Source organism: Enhydra lutris, unplaced genomic scaffold (assembly GCF_002288905.1).
Source record: "Enhydra lutris kenyoni isolate GAN:26980312 unplaced genomic scaffold, ASM228890v2 scaffoldscaffold11, whole genome shotgun sequence".
Classification (NCBI taxonomy): domain Eukaryota; kingdom Metazoa; phylum Chordata; class Mammalia; order Carnivora; family Mustelidae; genus Enhydra; species Enhydra lutris.
In genome coordinates this window covers 30,908,948-30,921,148 of record NW_019154095.1, presented here as the reverse complement: position 1 = coordinate 30,921,148, position 12,201 = coordinate 30,908,948, and the positions used below count along the sequence as shown (strand labels likewise).

The 12,201-nt window shown below is 53.3% G+C and overlaps 1 protein-coding gene across 1 annotated transcript; it reads left to right on the top strand.

Annotated features, from left to right (window-relative positions):
• Positions 1-2,658: 2,658 nt before the first annotated feature.
• On the top strand, positions 2,659-10,909 carry LOC111144495 (dual specificity phosphatase 26). Its single transcript, XM_022498805.1, has 4 exons — positions 2,659-2,724; positions 4,688-4,969; positions 6,635-6,849; positions 7,344-10,909. The coding sequence occupies exons 2-4, from the start codon at positions 4,749-4,751 to the stop codon at positions 7,541-7,543; spliced, it is 636 nt and encodes a 211-aa protein (XP_022354513.1). The 5' UTR covers positions 2,659-2,724; positions 4,688-4,748; the 3' UTR covers positions 7,544-10,909.
• The last annotated feature ends 1,292 nt before the right edge of the window (positions 10,910-12,201 follow it).

The window sequence follows — 12,201 nt, the reverse complement described above, 5'->3', positions numbered from 1 at the left end:
CTGTATCAACACAAACAAGGAAGCAGACAAAAGAGAGTGGATCCACAAAGGCTTTATAAAGGAAGCAACTCTTCAGCGTCATCTTGAAATATAAACGTTTGGAATCAGATAACCCTGTATTTGGACCTATGCTCTGCCACTGACTAGCTGTGGGTGAATTAGGTTATCATCTGGCCCGAGTGTCTGTCACCTCGTGTATTCAGTGATGATACTAACATCCACCTACAAGTTGGGTGGGATTAAATTAGCTGATAAATGTGAAAGCCCAAGAAATTGACAGATAGTAAATTATTAATACATGCTGCTTCTATTAGCTTCCAACTCTCTCCCGTCCTATCTTCTGCATTACCTTCTCCCTACTAACTCTTCCAGCCTCCCTCCCCCTCTCATCCTTAATTTAGTTTGCTGTCACCTGGAAACCTAATACCCGTCCTAGCTACTAAGAAAAATATAAAGCCAGGGTGCCTAGGTGGCTCATTTGATTAAGCTTCTGCCTTCAGCTCAGGTCATGATCCCAGGGTCCTGAAATTGGGTCCCACATGGGGCTCCCTGCTCAGTGGGCAGCCTGCTTCTCCCTCTCCCTCTGCCTCCTCTCTCAAATAAATAAATAAAATCTGAAAAAAAGAAAAATATAAAGCCGCCGGAGTTGCAGGTTGACATCTGGTCATTAATGGTCCATTGATGAAGATATTCATCCATGGACAACTTCTATGGTTACCTGAAAACATCTGCCCCTGTTGTCCATAGCATGCCTTAGAGCATATTTTTCCAGCTTTTTGAGAAAAGTGAAATGCAGGTTTGAAACGGAAGTCTTGCCAAAGCTTGAGATCAAGTTCAGCTATACCTTCTCAACCTACCAACCCTCAAGACTCTGTCACTTAAAATGAGGTTAGTCCAATAATATGTGCTCTTTCACGATTTGACCTGTGACCATTTTTTTTTTTAAAGTATTCTATTTATTTATTTGATGGAGAGAGAGAGAGAAAGAGAGCGCACACAAGCAGGGGGAGCCGCAGAGGTAGAGGGAGAAGCCGGTTTGCTGACCAGGGAACTAGCTGCAGGGCTGGATCCCAAGACTCCAGGACCATGACCTGAGTCAAGGCAGAAGTTTAACTAACTGAGCCACCCAGGTGCCCCGACTTGTGACCGTTTTTTACTGACTTTTTTTGGGGGGGGGACAACAAATTAAAATTTGAAATTTCCCAAGCCAATCCTTTGTTTTGAATGATGAGGATTTCATTTCTTCATGTAAACCGCCATGCCAAGAAGGCATGGAGGGGAATTGAGTTTGCTTCTCTAGAGAGGAAAAGGCTAGGAGGGGACATTAATCCTGGACCGCAGCCTGTGATGGTACCTCCTCTGTAGCACGAAATTGACCTGAGGATTGTGTCATTTTAGCCAGTAAGCACTAGAGAAAGAAGACCAGAGATCAAAGCCTCACCGACCACCCCTGCTGGGAACATAGTCAATCCTGATTTCAGCTACAGTTGCTAATGTTTTCTCATCTGAAACGAGGTCCCGCCTGACCTTATCAACTTCCTGCCTCCCTCCTGCAGACAACTCTCCTGGAGTCCTCATCTACCTGGTTTTCAACAGCATCACCTGATGGCCTTCATTCCCTCTCCACATCCCCCATCAACAATGAACTAATGACTGGGGACAGCAGCCCCGAGCTTGCCTTCCAAGTGTTGACCATCTTGAAACCCACAAGCTGATTACTGTAGAAAATCAAGTAAAGCTAAGCATAACTAAAAGGGAGCACACGTGAAGAGTAGGGGCATGAGTTTCTTCCAGCCTCAGGGGGAAAGGCGTTCACTAAGAGCCCAGCTGCCCAAAGTGGGTTCCTGGGGAAAATCCACTCTTCCTCTCCATTGTGTGAGGTCACTGGTTTAGAACAGTTAAGGACATGAACTTCGAGTCAGACTGCCAGGGTCTGAAACTCAGCTCAGTCCATAACTAGCGTGTGGCCCTGGCAAATGACTTCACCTGCCTGGTCCTCAGTCTCCTCCTCCCTAAAATGGGGACAGTGATAATGTCCCCATATCGCACAGACCTGGGGTGCGGATAAACTGAGTGCAGAGATGTGAAACACGTGGTATATAATAAATACGAATCAGGGCTACCAACCCGTGTAATTTACGACTCGGTGTTACTGAGAAGAAGCCACGGACAAGTGAGGCGAGCCATCCTGTCTACGTGATTAACTAATACTGTCCGGGGAGGAGCGAGTGTTAAAGGCACCGTCTGGGATGGCTTGTATAATGTCATCCTCAAGCAAAATGCCTTGTAATTGGCGCAGCCCCTAACACACACGTCCGCCCGAGCATGCACGCGAGGCGGGGCTGCTCGGCTGCGTGGTCTGGGTCTGGTCTGTAAACACCCGCGGGCGAGCCCGCGCGGCGTGTCCGCTCGGACCGCCGGGTGAGGCTGCGTCTCTGTGTGTCACCGACACACACACACACACACACACACACACGCACACACTGATATGAACCCTGCTTCGACGTGCGTGTCACGGCTTAAAAATAGAGGCTAAGCCGTCAGCCGGTCTCGCAGCGGCAGCGGCAGCAGCAGCTGCAGCGGGCGGGGGCGGCGGCGGTGGCGGCGGTGGCGGCGGCGGCGGCGGCGGCGGCGGCGGCGGCGGCAGGAGAGTCATGGCCGTGGCGCTGACTGCGCCTGCCCTCGGCCTCCGGGACTGAGACCCCGCGTCGCGCTCGCACCGAGGTAGAGGGGCTGCGGGGCGGGGGCGGGGGCGGGGGTGGGGGTGGTCGCCTCCCTCGCGGCGCCTAGAGGCGCACGGCTCGGGGCTGGGGGTGGTGGGGAGGGAGGATCGAGGGAGGGGACGCGGGAGCCGAGCCAGCTGAGCTCCCCAGGGCTCCCTCCCTGCACCCCCAGCGCCGGACTGTCTGGGCTGGCCGCGGCCGGGGCGACAGCCATGAACCTGTTAGAACCGCCCCGGCGGCGGGCGGCCGGCGGGAGGGAGGCCGCGGAGGCGGGCGCCTGAACGCGGCGGATGGGGTTGGAGAAGGCCGAGGGGTGTACCCCGGGACGGAATGGGGTCCTCCAGCCCCGGGGAGAAATAGAGTCCCACCGAGCTCCTTCCCGCTTCCCCTTTACCATGTAGCGTCAATCACCCGGGCAGCAGAAGCTATTTCGAGAAACCGTTCTTTGGGAATAAAGTGATGGGGTCTTTAGGAGTGAGGAGACAAGGCAGGTGATGTTGATGATGGTCGAACGATGATGATGGTGGTGGTGATGGCGATGGTGGCTATGGTGCTATTATCTCTGTGGTCTCTCCACCCCAGCCTTTGCAAAAATCTCTCTCCCTGAACACCCTAAGGTCCAGGCTCCCCTCAGCAGCCCTGATCCTAATGCCCCTGAACGCTAAGACCTGTTATTGCATGGTCTCCCCTGGCCTAGGGGAAAGGAGAGCTGGGGACCCTGGCTCACAGGGAGGGATGGGTTCACAGAGTGTGTGCAGGTCAAAGATGGCCTCTAGCTAGTAGACTTTCGGTTGAGGACCAGAAAGGGAGTAAAAAGGGAGTCCTTGGGACCAGCCCACCCTGGTGATGGGAGAGGAGGAGGAGAAAGGGGCTCTTATCACAATGGCCTCTCTGCCTGAAGGACCCAGGCCAAGTCTCAAAGGCTGGCCCTTCCCAGCTCTGCCGTTCTGAACAAGCTCCCACTTTCAGAAAGGCCAGCTGTCCACAGAGAGTCCAGGGAACACCTGCTGAGCCCCTCCCTGCCAGCCCCATGCCCCGAATAGGGTCACTTGACTCCAACAGTAACACAGATGGCCATTTCAGCCTCTGAGACCCTGGCGGGAGCCCTCATCCTTTCCCTTCTTCAGTCCCCAGCCTCCGCCTCTCCCCCACACACCCAGACACATTACTCCAGCCCTGCTTGACTCAGAAATGAGAGATGAGGTTTGATCAGTAATTTCTGCATGCTGATCGAAGGAGAGTGGTTTGGCCATTGTGCACATAGCTTGGCACCCTCTTCCATTAGTGCATGCCTTCGGCAAGTGTTTTTCAAAAACTTACACTTCCTCTGTATTGCTGTTCCCCCACTCACTCCAGCCCCCAACATACACATCCCACAGTAGGCCTAACTCTGAGGCAGTGGTAGGGCAGGAATGGGTTAAAGAAGCCCATCTCTCTGGTGCTGAGAATCGGGCTTGGCATATGTCATGGCCCCAGCTGCTGCTGTCTTCCCGCTAATCCCCTCCGGATGAGTCCAGAGCCACCCCCCATTCCCATCCCAGCTCCCTGGGCTCTCTGCCTGGAGCCCCAGGCAGATGAGACCCAGATTCCGGCTGGCAAGAGCTCCCACAACGGGCACTGCCACCCAAATATCAAATGTGTGTGTGTGTTTATGTGTGTGTGTTGGGAGTGGGGGTGGAGTGGCAGAGCAGAAAGCCAGCAGCTGGGCAGCTCCCTCTCCCCGTAAACAAGGACATGTGACTCCCACCTCCTTGCCTGGCTGAGCCAAAGAGCAGAAAGGAGCCACTGCAGCTTAAGAGAGAGAGTAATTGTGTCTGGGCCCCCGGCCCCCCACGCCCCACCCAGGGCCAGAGTTCCCTTCCCTCCCTTGAGAGGCATCTCCCCAGGGCCCAGCCCAGCTGGCAAGAAGGGAAGCAGCTGCTCCGGACCCAGTCAGGTGTGTCTCCCTTCCATCCCTCCTGCAGCAACAGCCACCGGAGACTGACCCACCAGCAGCTCGAGGACACGCCTGCAGCCGCCTCTGAGATGTGCCCTGGTAACTGGCTCTGGGCCTCCATGACTTTTATGGCCCGCTTCTCCCGGAGCGGCTCAAGGTCTCCTGTTCGCACTAGAGGGGCCCTGGAGGAGATGCCCTCGGTTCAACATCCTTTCCTCAATGTCTTTGAGTTGGAGAGGCTGCTCTACACAGGCAAGACCGCCTGTAACCATGCCGATGAGGTCTGGCCCGGCCTCTACCTCGGAGACCAGTACGTAGCCAGCAGCCCGGGGTCATGGCTCTGTGTGTGTGTGTGTGTGTGTGTGTGTGTGTGTGTGTGTGTACGCACGCAAGAAGGAGAAGGGTGTCAGAGAGGCCCTGAGTCGTGTTGTTGGTTCCGGGTTGAGGAGGGAGGGGCAGGGGTCCATGGGCAGAGAGTGGAAGCTGGAGGGTTTGGGGGAGCTGGGGCAGGATTATTGATATGCCCAACTCTGGACAGCTAGTCTCTGTTTAAGCAATAATGTCACTCACTTAGCAAAATTAATTATTGAGTGCCGATGTCATGCAGCAGACATCACAGATGACTTCCCTGACCTTCCATCTGTGGTGCCGTGATGCTGGTGAAGGGCAGCCATTGGGGGCCAGGAAGTGGGTGGCAAGCCGAGGGAGTGGCCAGGCAAAGCCGCAGCACACGCAGAGGTCCTGGGGCTTGGGGGCCCTGGAGAGAAGAGCATCCAGGGAAGGGTCCCCCTCACTTTTCTCTCTCTCAAGGGCTTCATAGTCTACAAGGAGCTTTTCACATGCATTTTCTCTCTTAATCTTTACAACAGCTTTGGGAGGTAGGTACCACTGCCCTCAGGTTACAAAAGGCAAAACTGAAGCTCAGAGATGTTGTGACTGGCCCAAGGTCAGATGGGTCGTAAGTAGCAGAGCCAGGACGTGGAGGTTCAAGTTCAGTGCTCGTTGTACTTGAGGAGTTTGCACTGGACAAGGCATTGGCCCTGAGGTATGGCCATGTTGCCTGAGAGGCGTCTGCCACTAAGCTGAGTGGGGGTGGGCCAGAGGAACACCCCAAGGTGATGTCACAAGACAGAGTCATATGAGCATGGAACTGGTAGAACGTGAGAAGATTCTAGGTATCAAAGAGAGTAGAAAGCAATAGGGGAGGAGCGCCTGGGTGCCTCAGTGGGTTAAGCCTCTGCCTTCGGTCATGATCTCAGGGTCCTGGGATCGAGCCCCGCATCGGGCTCTCTGCTCAGCGGGGAGCCTGCTTCCCCCTCTCTCTCTGCCTGCCTCTCTGCCTACTTGTGATCTCTCTCTCTCTCTCTTTCTCTCAAATAAATAAAATCTTGAAAAAAAGAGAAAGCAACAGGGGAGTTAGGTGTGGGAGCCAGGGTCAGAATCCTATCACCTCCAGGTTAGCAGGAGGTTGAACATGAGCTGTTCCAACAACCCAGCCAAGGTCCAGATCCCCACTGGTGCACTGACCTCCATGTTTACCTTTTCTGTCTCAGCTTGAATACCCCAGTGACAGGAGAGTCATTCCCTCCAAAGGTGTTTCTGTTTTTCTTCAGCTGGATTTCATGGTTAGTACATACTTCCATACACAAAGTACAGAACCACTCAGCCCTGGCCACAAATCAAGTAAAATCCCACTGCCTTGGAGGACTCTTTCAATATTTTACATTATGGCTATAGTTAGCCACTCCAATAGTCTTCTCTTCTCCAGACAGAACCTCCCCCAGAACTCTCAACCCTCGCGCTAGGATGCAACTCCGGGTCTTTGCCATCTTGGTTCCCCGCTCTGGGTCCTCCGTAGGCGCGGCGGAGGCCTGGAGCTGGTGACGTCATTGAGGCGGCGGACAGGGTGGAGGCCGAGGCTTTGTGGCCAGGAGCCTAGCTGCCCCACCCTCCCTTTATCGTCTGCTCTACGCAGGGACATCGCTAACAACCGACGGGAGCTGCGCCGCCTGGGCATCACGCACGTCCTCAACGCCTCACACAGCAGGTGGCGAGGCACCCCCGAGGCCTACGAGGGGCTGGGCATCCGATATCTGGGTGTCGAGGCCCATGACTCACCAGCATTTGACATGAGCATCCACTTCCAAACAGCTGCGGACTTCATCCACCGGGCACTGAGCCAGCCAGGAGGTAGGAGCGGGAAGCCAAGGGGAGGGAAGGAACCGGGGACATGGAGTTGGGGGAAAGCCGGAGGGTTCAAGGCAGGAGAGATTTGAGTGACATGACAGAGGCTCAGGATCTGATAGGAAGGCAAGAAAACACTGTCATCTGTCTGTAAAAGGCAGTGCATGAGAAGAAGAGAAGGAAAGAATCCACAGTGTTAACAGAGGCCCGATGCTAATGCACTTGGGAACGCTGGGCAGATCACCACTCTGTGCGAGACTCAGTTTTGCATTAGTGATGAGCATCTGTCTCCCTGGGAGCCCTTTTCAGGCTCCCGGAGGCTGAGCTGCTGCATGCTATCGGTCTGTCGTATCGTCCAGGCATCCCAGGGGTCGGCATTCCTCCCACCCGCAGTCTGCACCCTGCTTCCCCGTCTCCCTCCTCACCCGGCCCCATAGCCCTCGCCGCCCCCAGCCCATCACATACAGTCCCATGGCCGCCTCGTGTGTCTGTCCTCGCAGGGAAGATCCTGGTGCACTGCGCCGTGGGCGTGAGCCGGTCCGCCACGCTGGTGCTGGCCTACCTCATGCTGTACCACCACCTCACCCTCGTGGAGGCCATCAAGAAGGTCAAGGACCACCGAGGCATCATCCCCAACCGGGGCTTCTTACGACAGCTCCTGGCCCTGGATCGCAGGCTGCGGCAGGGTCTGGAGGCATGAGAGGAGGGGACAGGAGGTCAGGCCAGGCGCATTTGGCCCTGGCTCCCAGCTGGAGAGAGGAGGCCCAGATATCCCATCCTCTCCTGTGGGCAGGAGAGCAAGAGGGCTGGGGCTTCCACCACTGCTGCTGTTGGTTGGGAGGGTATGGGGGGTGAGGCTGGTTGGTGTGCTGGGCACCCAAGAGGGAGCTGACCGGGGAAGGAAGCAGCTAGAGCTGTAGGTAGATGGCAGTCCTGGGACTCCGACACCCTGGATTCCAGCCAGGCTGCTCCCAGTCACCCAGAGCCCCCTCCGCACGTGCACACACACACACACACACACACACACTGTTGTGCCCAAGGGTTCCCCCTTGCTCATTTAAGAACAAACGTGTCATCTCTGTCCTGTGCTTGTGCTGGGAGTCAGGGATGCCGCAAGCACGAACGCCATGCCATGGTGTAGATATGTTGTGTAGATGGTGGTGTTGAGACAGACGGTAAAGAGAGGGTGTGAAAAGCTGTGAAACCAGAGGGAGACACTCACAGACTTGTTACTCCAAGCGCAGGAAGAGAAGGTGTGGGAGGGTTGGCGCTGTGCCCGCGGGCGCTGGTCGCGGCCAGAAGCCGCAGAGGTGCATGCCTGTGAGTCTTGAGATGATGGCTCTCCTCCTGGCTGCAGATGTCTTGAGGAAAAATAAAGATGGTGGACAAGACCCTGGTGAAGTCGTTGACAGCTTGTAAGGGCTCCCCACCTCTCTCCTGGAAGCCCCTGGCTTTCTGGCCATAGCAACAGTTCCTGACTCCCTCATCGTGGTCATAAACCTCCAGCGGTTCTCAGGGGGTGGCTCTTTCCAGTCCAATTTCACGGTGGCCAGAAGCGAAATCTTGAAGTGTTGTTTCCCGCTGTGTCCACAGAGGGGCAGCAGAGGACCAAAAAAACGTTAGTCTTTGCACCCCCTGCTCTGTCTGCCAGGTTTAAACTAGGTCTCTGTTCCCCGGCTCAGGCGTGCAGGAAATGTTGCTTTATTTTCAAAAAAATTTCCAGATTCTATATCAAGTCCCCATCGTGATGGGATAGCAGAATATGAATCTTAAATCAACCCCTTCCCTAAATCCTACTTTCAGGGGGTCTGGGGCTTGCCTGGTAACTAGAAATTGGAGGAGAGGGAAGGAGGGGTGATGTAATGCTTCCTCTTGTCAGCTTTCCAGGTTTGCCTCATCAGCGTGTAACGCAGTCTCCTTAGTAAACTTGGTAAAAATTTAGACTCACCAACCAGAGAGAGTAGTGTGGTGTTTCTGCTATCCCAGCTGCCCAAACTGCCAGCCACCACCTCCCTCCTTTTAGAAAAAACATGTTCCCAGAACAGAATATCTGCATGAAGGGGAGAAGGGGACAGACGAGAAGGTAAAAAATACAGGGAAAGGAATTCCTTAATATACCCGAAGAGTCTGTCTTACCCCAAAGTATAGAAACTCAGAATCTCAAAGCTATAAGGTGCTTTCCTAGATGATCCATTTCCACCCTCCAACAAGGCATGAATAAATTCTTTCTTTAATATCTTTGAAGATCTCCATCCAGCACCTCCTTGGACACCTTCGATGGTGAGGAACTGGTACATAACTTCCATACCATCGTGCCAGCTCTGAATATGAGAAAGCTCTACAATCACACATGTTACGCAGTCCGGTTACAGTGGTCGTGACGTGAGGCCAACAGATCTGCCAGCCTGGGCTCCCTGGCTATGGGGGCCTTTGGGCAGGTCCCTTTGCCTCTTCCCCACGTCGCGTCACATGCGAGAGTTCTGTCTGCTTCCACAGGGTCGCAATGGGCGTTTAAGTATGTGGTACTGAGCTCAGAGCACAGTCAGTATTTAATAAGTGTTCTTTGTCTTGCCCTGTCCCTCCCTGTGGTTTGAAGCCAGCTCTCCTGGTTCTCCTGTGTCCTCTGCTTTCCACCTAGCAGCTTTGATCGTGTCCAAGAGTCTGCGTTCGTCCCGTTTCAAGTTTCTTCCCCAGCCTGGCTGACAGTGGCGTCTCTCTTCGGTTGGTGGCGACCAGGGCTGGTCTTAGCGCTTCAAGCAGAGTGTAGTCACTGGGACCTCAGATTTCTAGGACTGTTGAGGGTCAAGTTTATCTAAGGGGTAGAGTGAGGCCTTCATTAGGAATGTGGATTCCAATGAAAATGCATTGACTCCCTATCAGAACCATGGGCAGGAGGACTTAAGAATAAGTAGAAATAACCTAGAGGTAAGTCATCCAAGAGGACGGACTGACTACCGACCTGACCAGCACAGAGTACCATGGACTTGGCACCTCCTTTGTTCTAGTCTAGTATATGTATCTGTTACTGTTGATGTAACCCACAGCGCCTTCTAACTTCCAGTAGACAAGTATAACTACTAAAGTAGATTTGGCCAAAGGTGATCCTCACGGAGCAGGGGAGTTCGAGCCCCACGCTGGGTGGAGATATTGCTTAAATAAATTAAAACACAGCTGTGTGAGTGCAGACTGAATGTGCCTCACGCAAATCCCCTAGCATTGTCGTAAGCCGAGTCACTTGAAAATTTACGTCTGACTTCTAGTGGAGACGTGGAGCTACCAAACCAGATTTGGCCACAGATCATCCTCTCAGAGCAGGTTATGTAGTATTTAACAAAGCCATCTGACAGCTCTGCAGAGTCCGTCTTCAGCCTTTACAGATATTAAGATATTAACCCATTTAATCCTACTAAAAAACCCATGAAAGGTATCCTTCCTTGGCATTGCTTAAAAACAAGGCATCTGAGGTGAAGTAATTTTCACAAGGACACACGCAGAAGTGAGCAGTGGAGATGCCAGGATTCACCCCCGTGTAGCCATCCAGCCGCCCTGCCTTTCATCCCTCACTCCACCACTGAAGGCTGTTAAAAGTCCAGACTCCCTCATCCTCTTCTTGGGAGCAGCTGGCCGTTTGAACCCAAGCCAAGGACTTGGCAGTGGACAGGACTAAGTGAGCCCTTGGCAGAAGCAGCCTGAGCTTCCAGCCGGCCGGGCCCTGCCCCTCAGGGACGGCAGCCCATGTCTGTCTTGTCGTCCTGCTCTGCTCCTGCCCTGGCCGCCTCCAGCCCCGGCCTGGGTGATGCAGACTCCAGCCTCTGCAGCAAGCCCCTGAGCCTTCGCTACATCTGGGGAGAGGGAGAGATGTTTGCACAGTCCCTCACCCTGTAACTAATCCCAGCTGAGATGCTCCACAGGGAGGGGAGCTCAGGGAGAAGGGCTGCTTCTGAACCCTGAGGTAGCAGATGGAATGAGCTAGAGAGGCAGCTGAGCATTACACTGGCTGGAGAGGGCTGGGCTTGGGTGCACAGAAAGGCCCTTGCTAGAATAATCTCTTACAGAGAAGGCAGCCTTGTTGGGGGGGGGGGGGGAGCAGTGTAGTGAGTCTGGTTATGAAGAGAGATACACCCAAACTGAGGGTTACGAGAGGGGAGGGGTGAAATGAGTGAAGGGAATTATGAGTGCACTTGTGAGGAGCACTGGGTGATGGACAGAATTGTTGAATCAGGGGCACCTGGGTGGCTCAGTCGGTTAAGCAGCTGCCTACGGGTCATGTTCCTGGAGTCCCAGGATCGAGCCCTGCATTGGGCTTCCCACTCAGCAGGGAGCCTGCTTCTCCTCGTGCTCTCTCTCTCTCTTTCTCGCTCTCAAATAAATAAATTTTTTAAAAAAGAATCTGTTTTTAAAAAAGAATTGTTGAAGCACTGTATTATATACCTGAAACTAATATAATACTGTATGTGGAATTAAGGCTTTTTAAAAATAATAATAATAATAATACAAGAAGAAAGAAAGAGGAAGAAAAGAAAGAGAAAGAAAGAAAGCTGTTTATCATAGGTTTCTCTCCCCAGACCTTTTTTTTTAAAATCCTTTGCTCAGTTTTATTTATTTTTATTTTTTTTTAAGATTTTTATTTATTTATTTGACAGACAGAGATCACAAGTAGGCAGAAAGGCAGGCAGAGAGAGAGGAAGAAGCAGGCTCCCTGCCGAGCAGAGAGCCCAATGCGATGCGGGGCTCGATCCCAGGACTCTGGGATCATGACCTGAGCCGAAGGCAGAGGCGTAACCCACTGAGCCACCCAGGCGCCCCTCCCCAGACCTTTTTTTGAAGAAGGAGGAAAAGATTCAAAAGTTTAGGGAAGAGCTGTGTTCATACCCTAATGCCTGGATCCTATAAAAATATTACCTTCTGTGGCAAAAGGGATTTTGCAGAGGCGTTTAAACTACAACTTTATGGGGCGCCTGGCTGCCTCCATGGGTGGAAAATGCAACTCTCGATCTCGGGGTTGTGAGTTCAGGCCCCATGTTGGGTGTAGAGATTGCTTAAATAAATTAAAAAAAAAAAAAAACACTTTACAACCTCGCATGAGGAAATAACACTGGATTGCCTGCCCCATCACATGAATCCTGAAAAGCAGAGAACCTTTTCACACCGTGGTGAGAGATTTGATGTGGGGGCTGAAGCCCCTCTTCTGCCTAGAAGACAAAGGGGGGCGGGGTCATGAACGGAGGAATGCCGGCGGCTTCTGGAAGGAATGAAAAGGCACGAAAGTGGATTCTCCCCTGATCCTCCAGAAGGGAACACAGCCCTGCGGACAGGGCTTGAGTTTAGCCCCATGAGACTCTTGTCAGACTTCTGATC

Coding starts and splice junctions, on each gene's coding strand:
- LOC111144495 (XM_022498805.1), top strand. CDS start 4,749: ATGTGCCCTGGTAACTGGCTCTGGGCCTCCATGACTTTTATGGCCCGC. Junction 4,970..6,634: donor GGCCTCTACCTCGGAGACCA/GTACGTAGCCAG, acceptor TGCTCTACGCAG/GGACATCGCTAACAACCGAC. Junction 6,850..7,343: donor GGCACTGAGCCAGCCAGGAG/GTAGGAGCGGGA, acceptor CTGTCCTCGCAG/GGAAGATCCTGGTGCACTGC.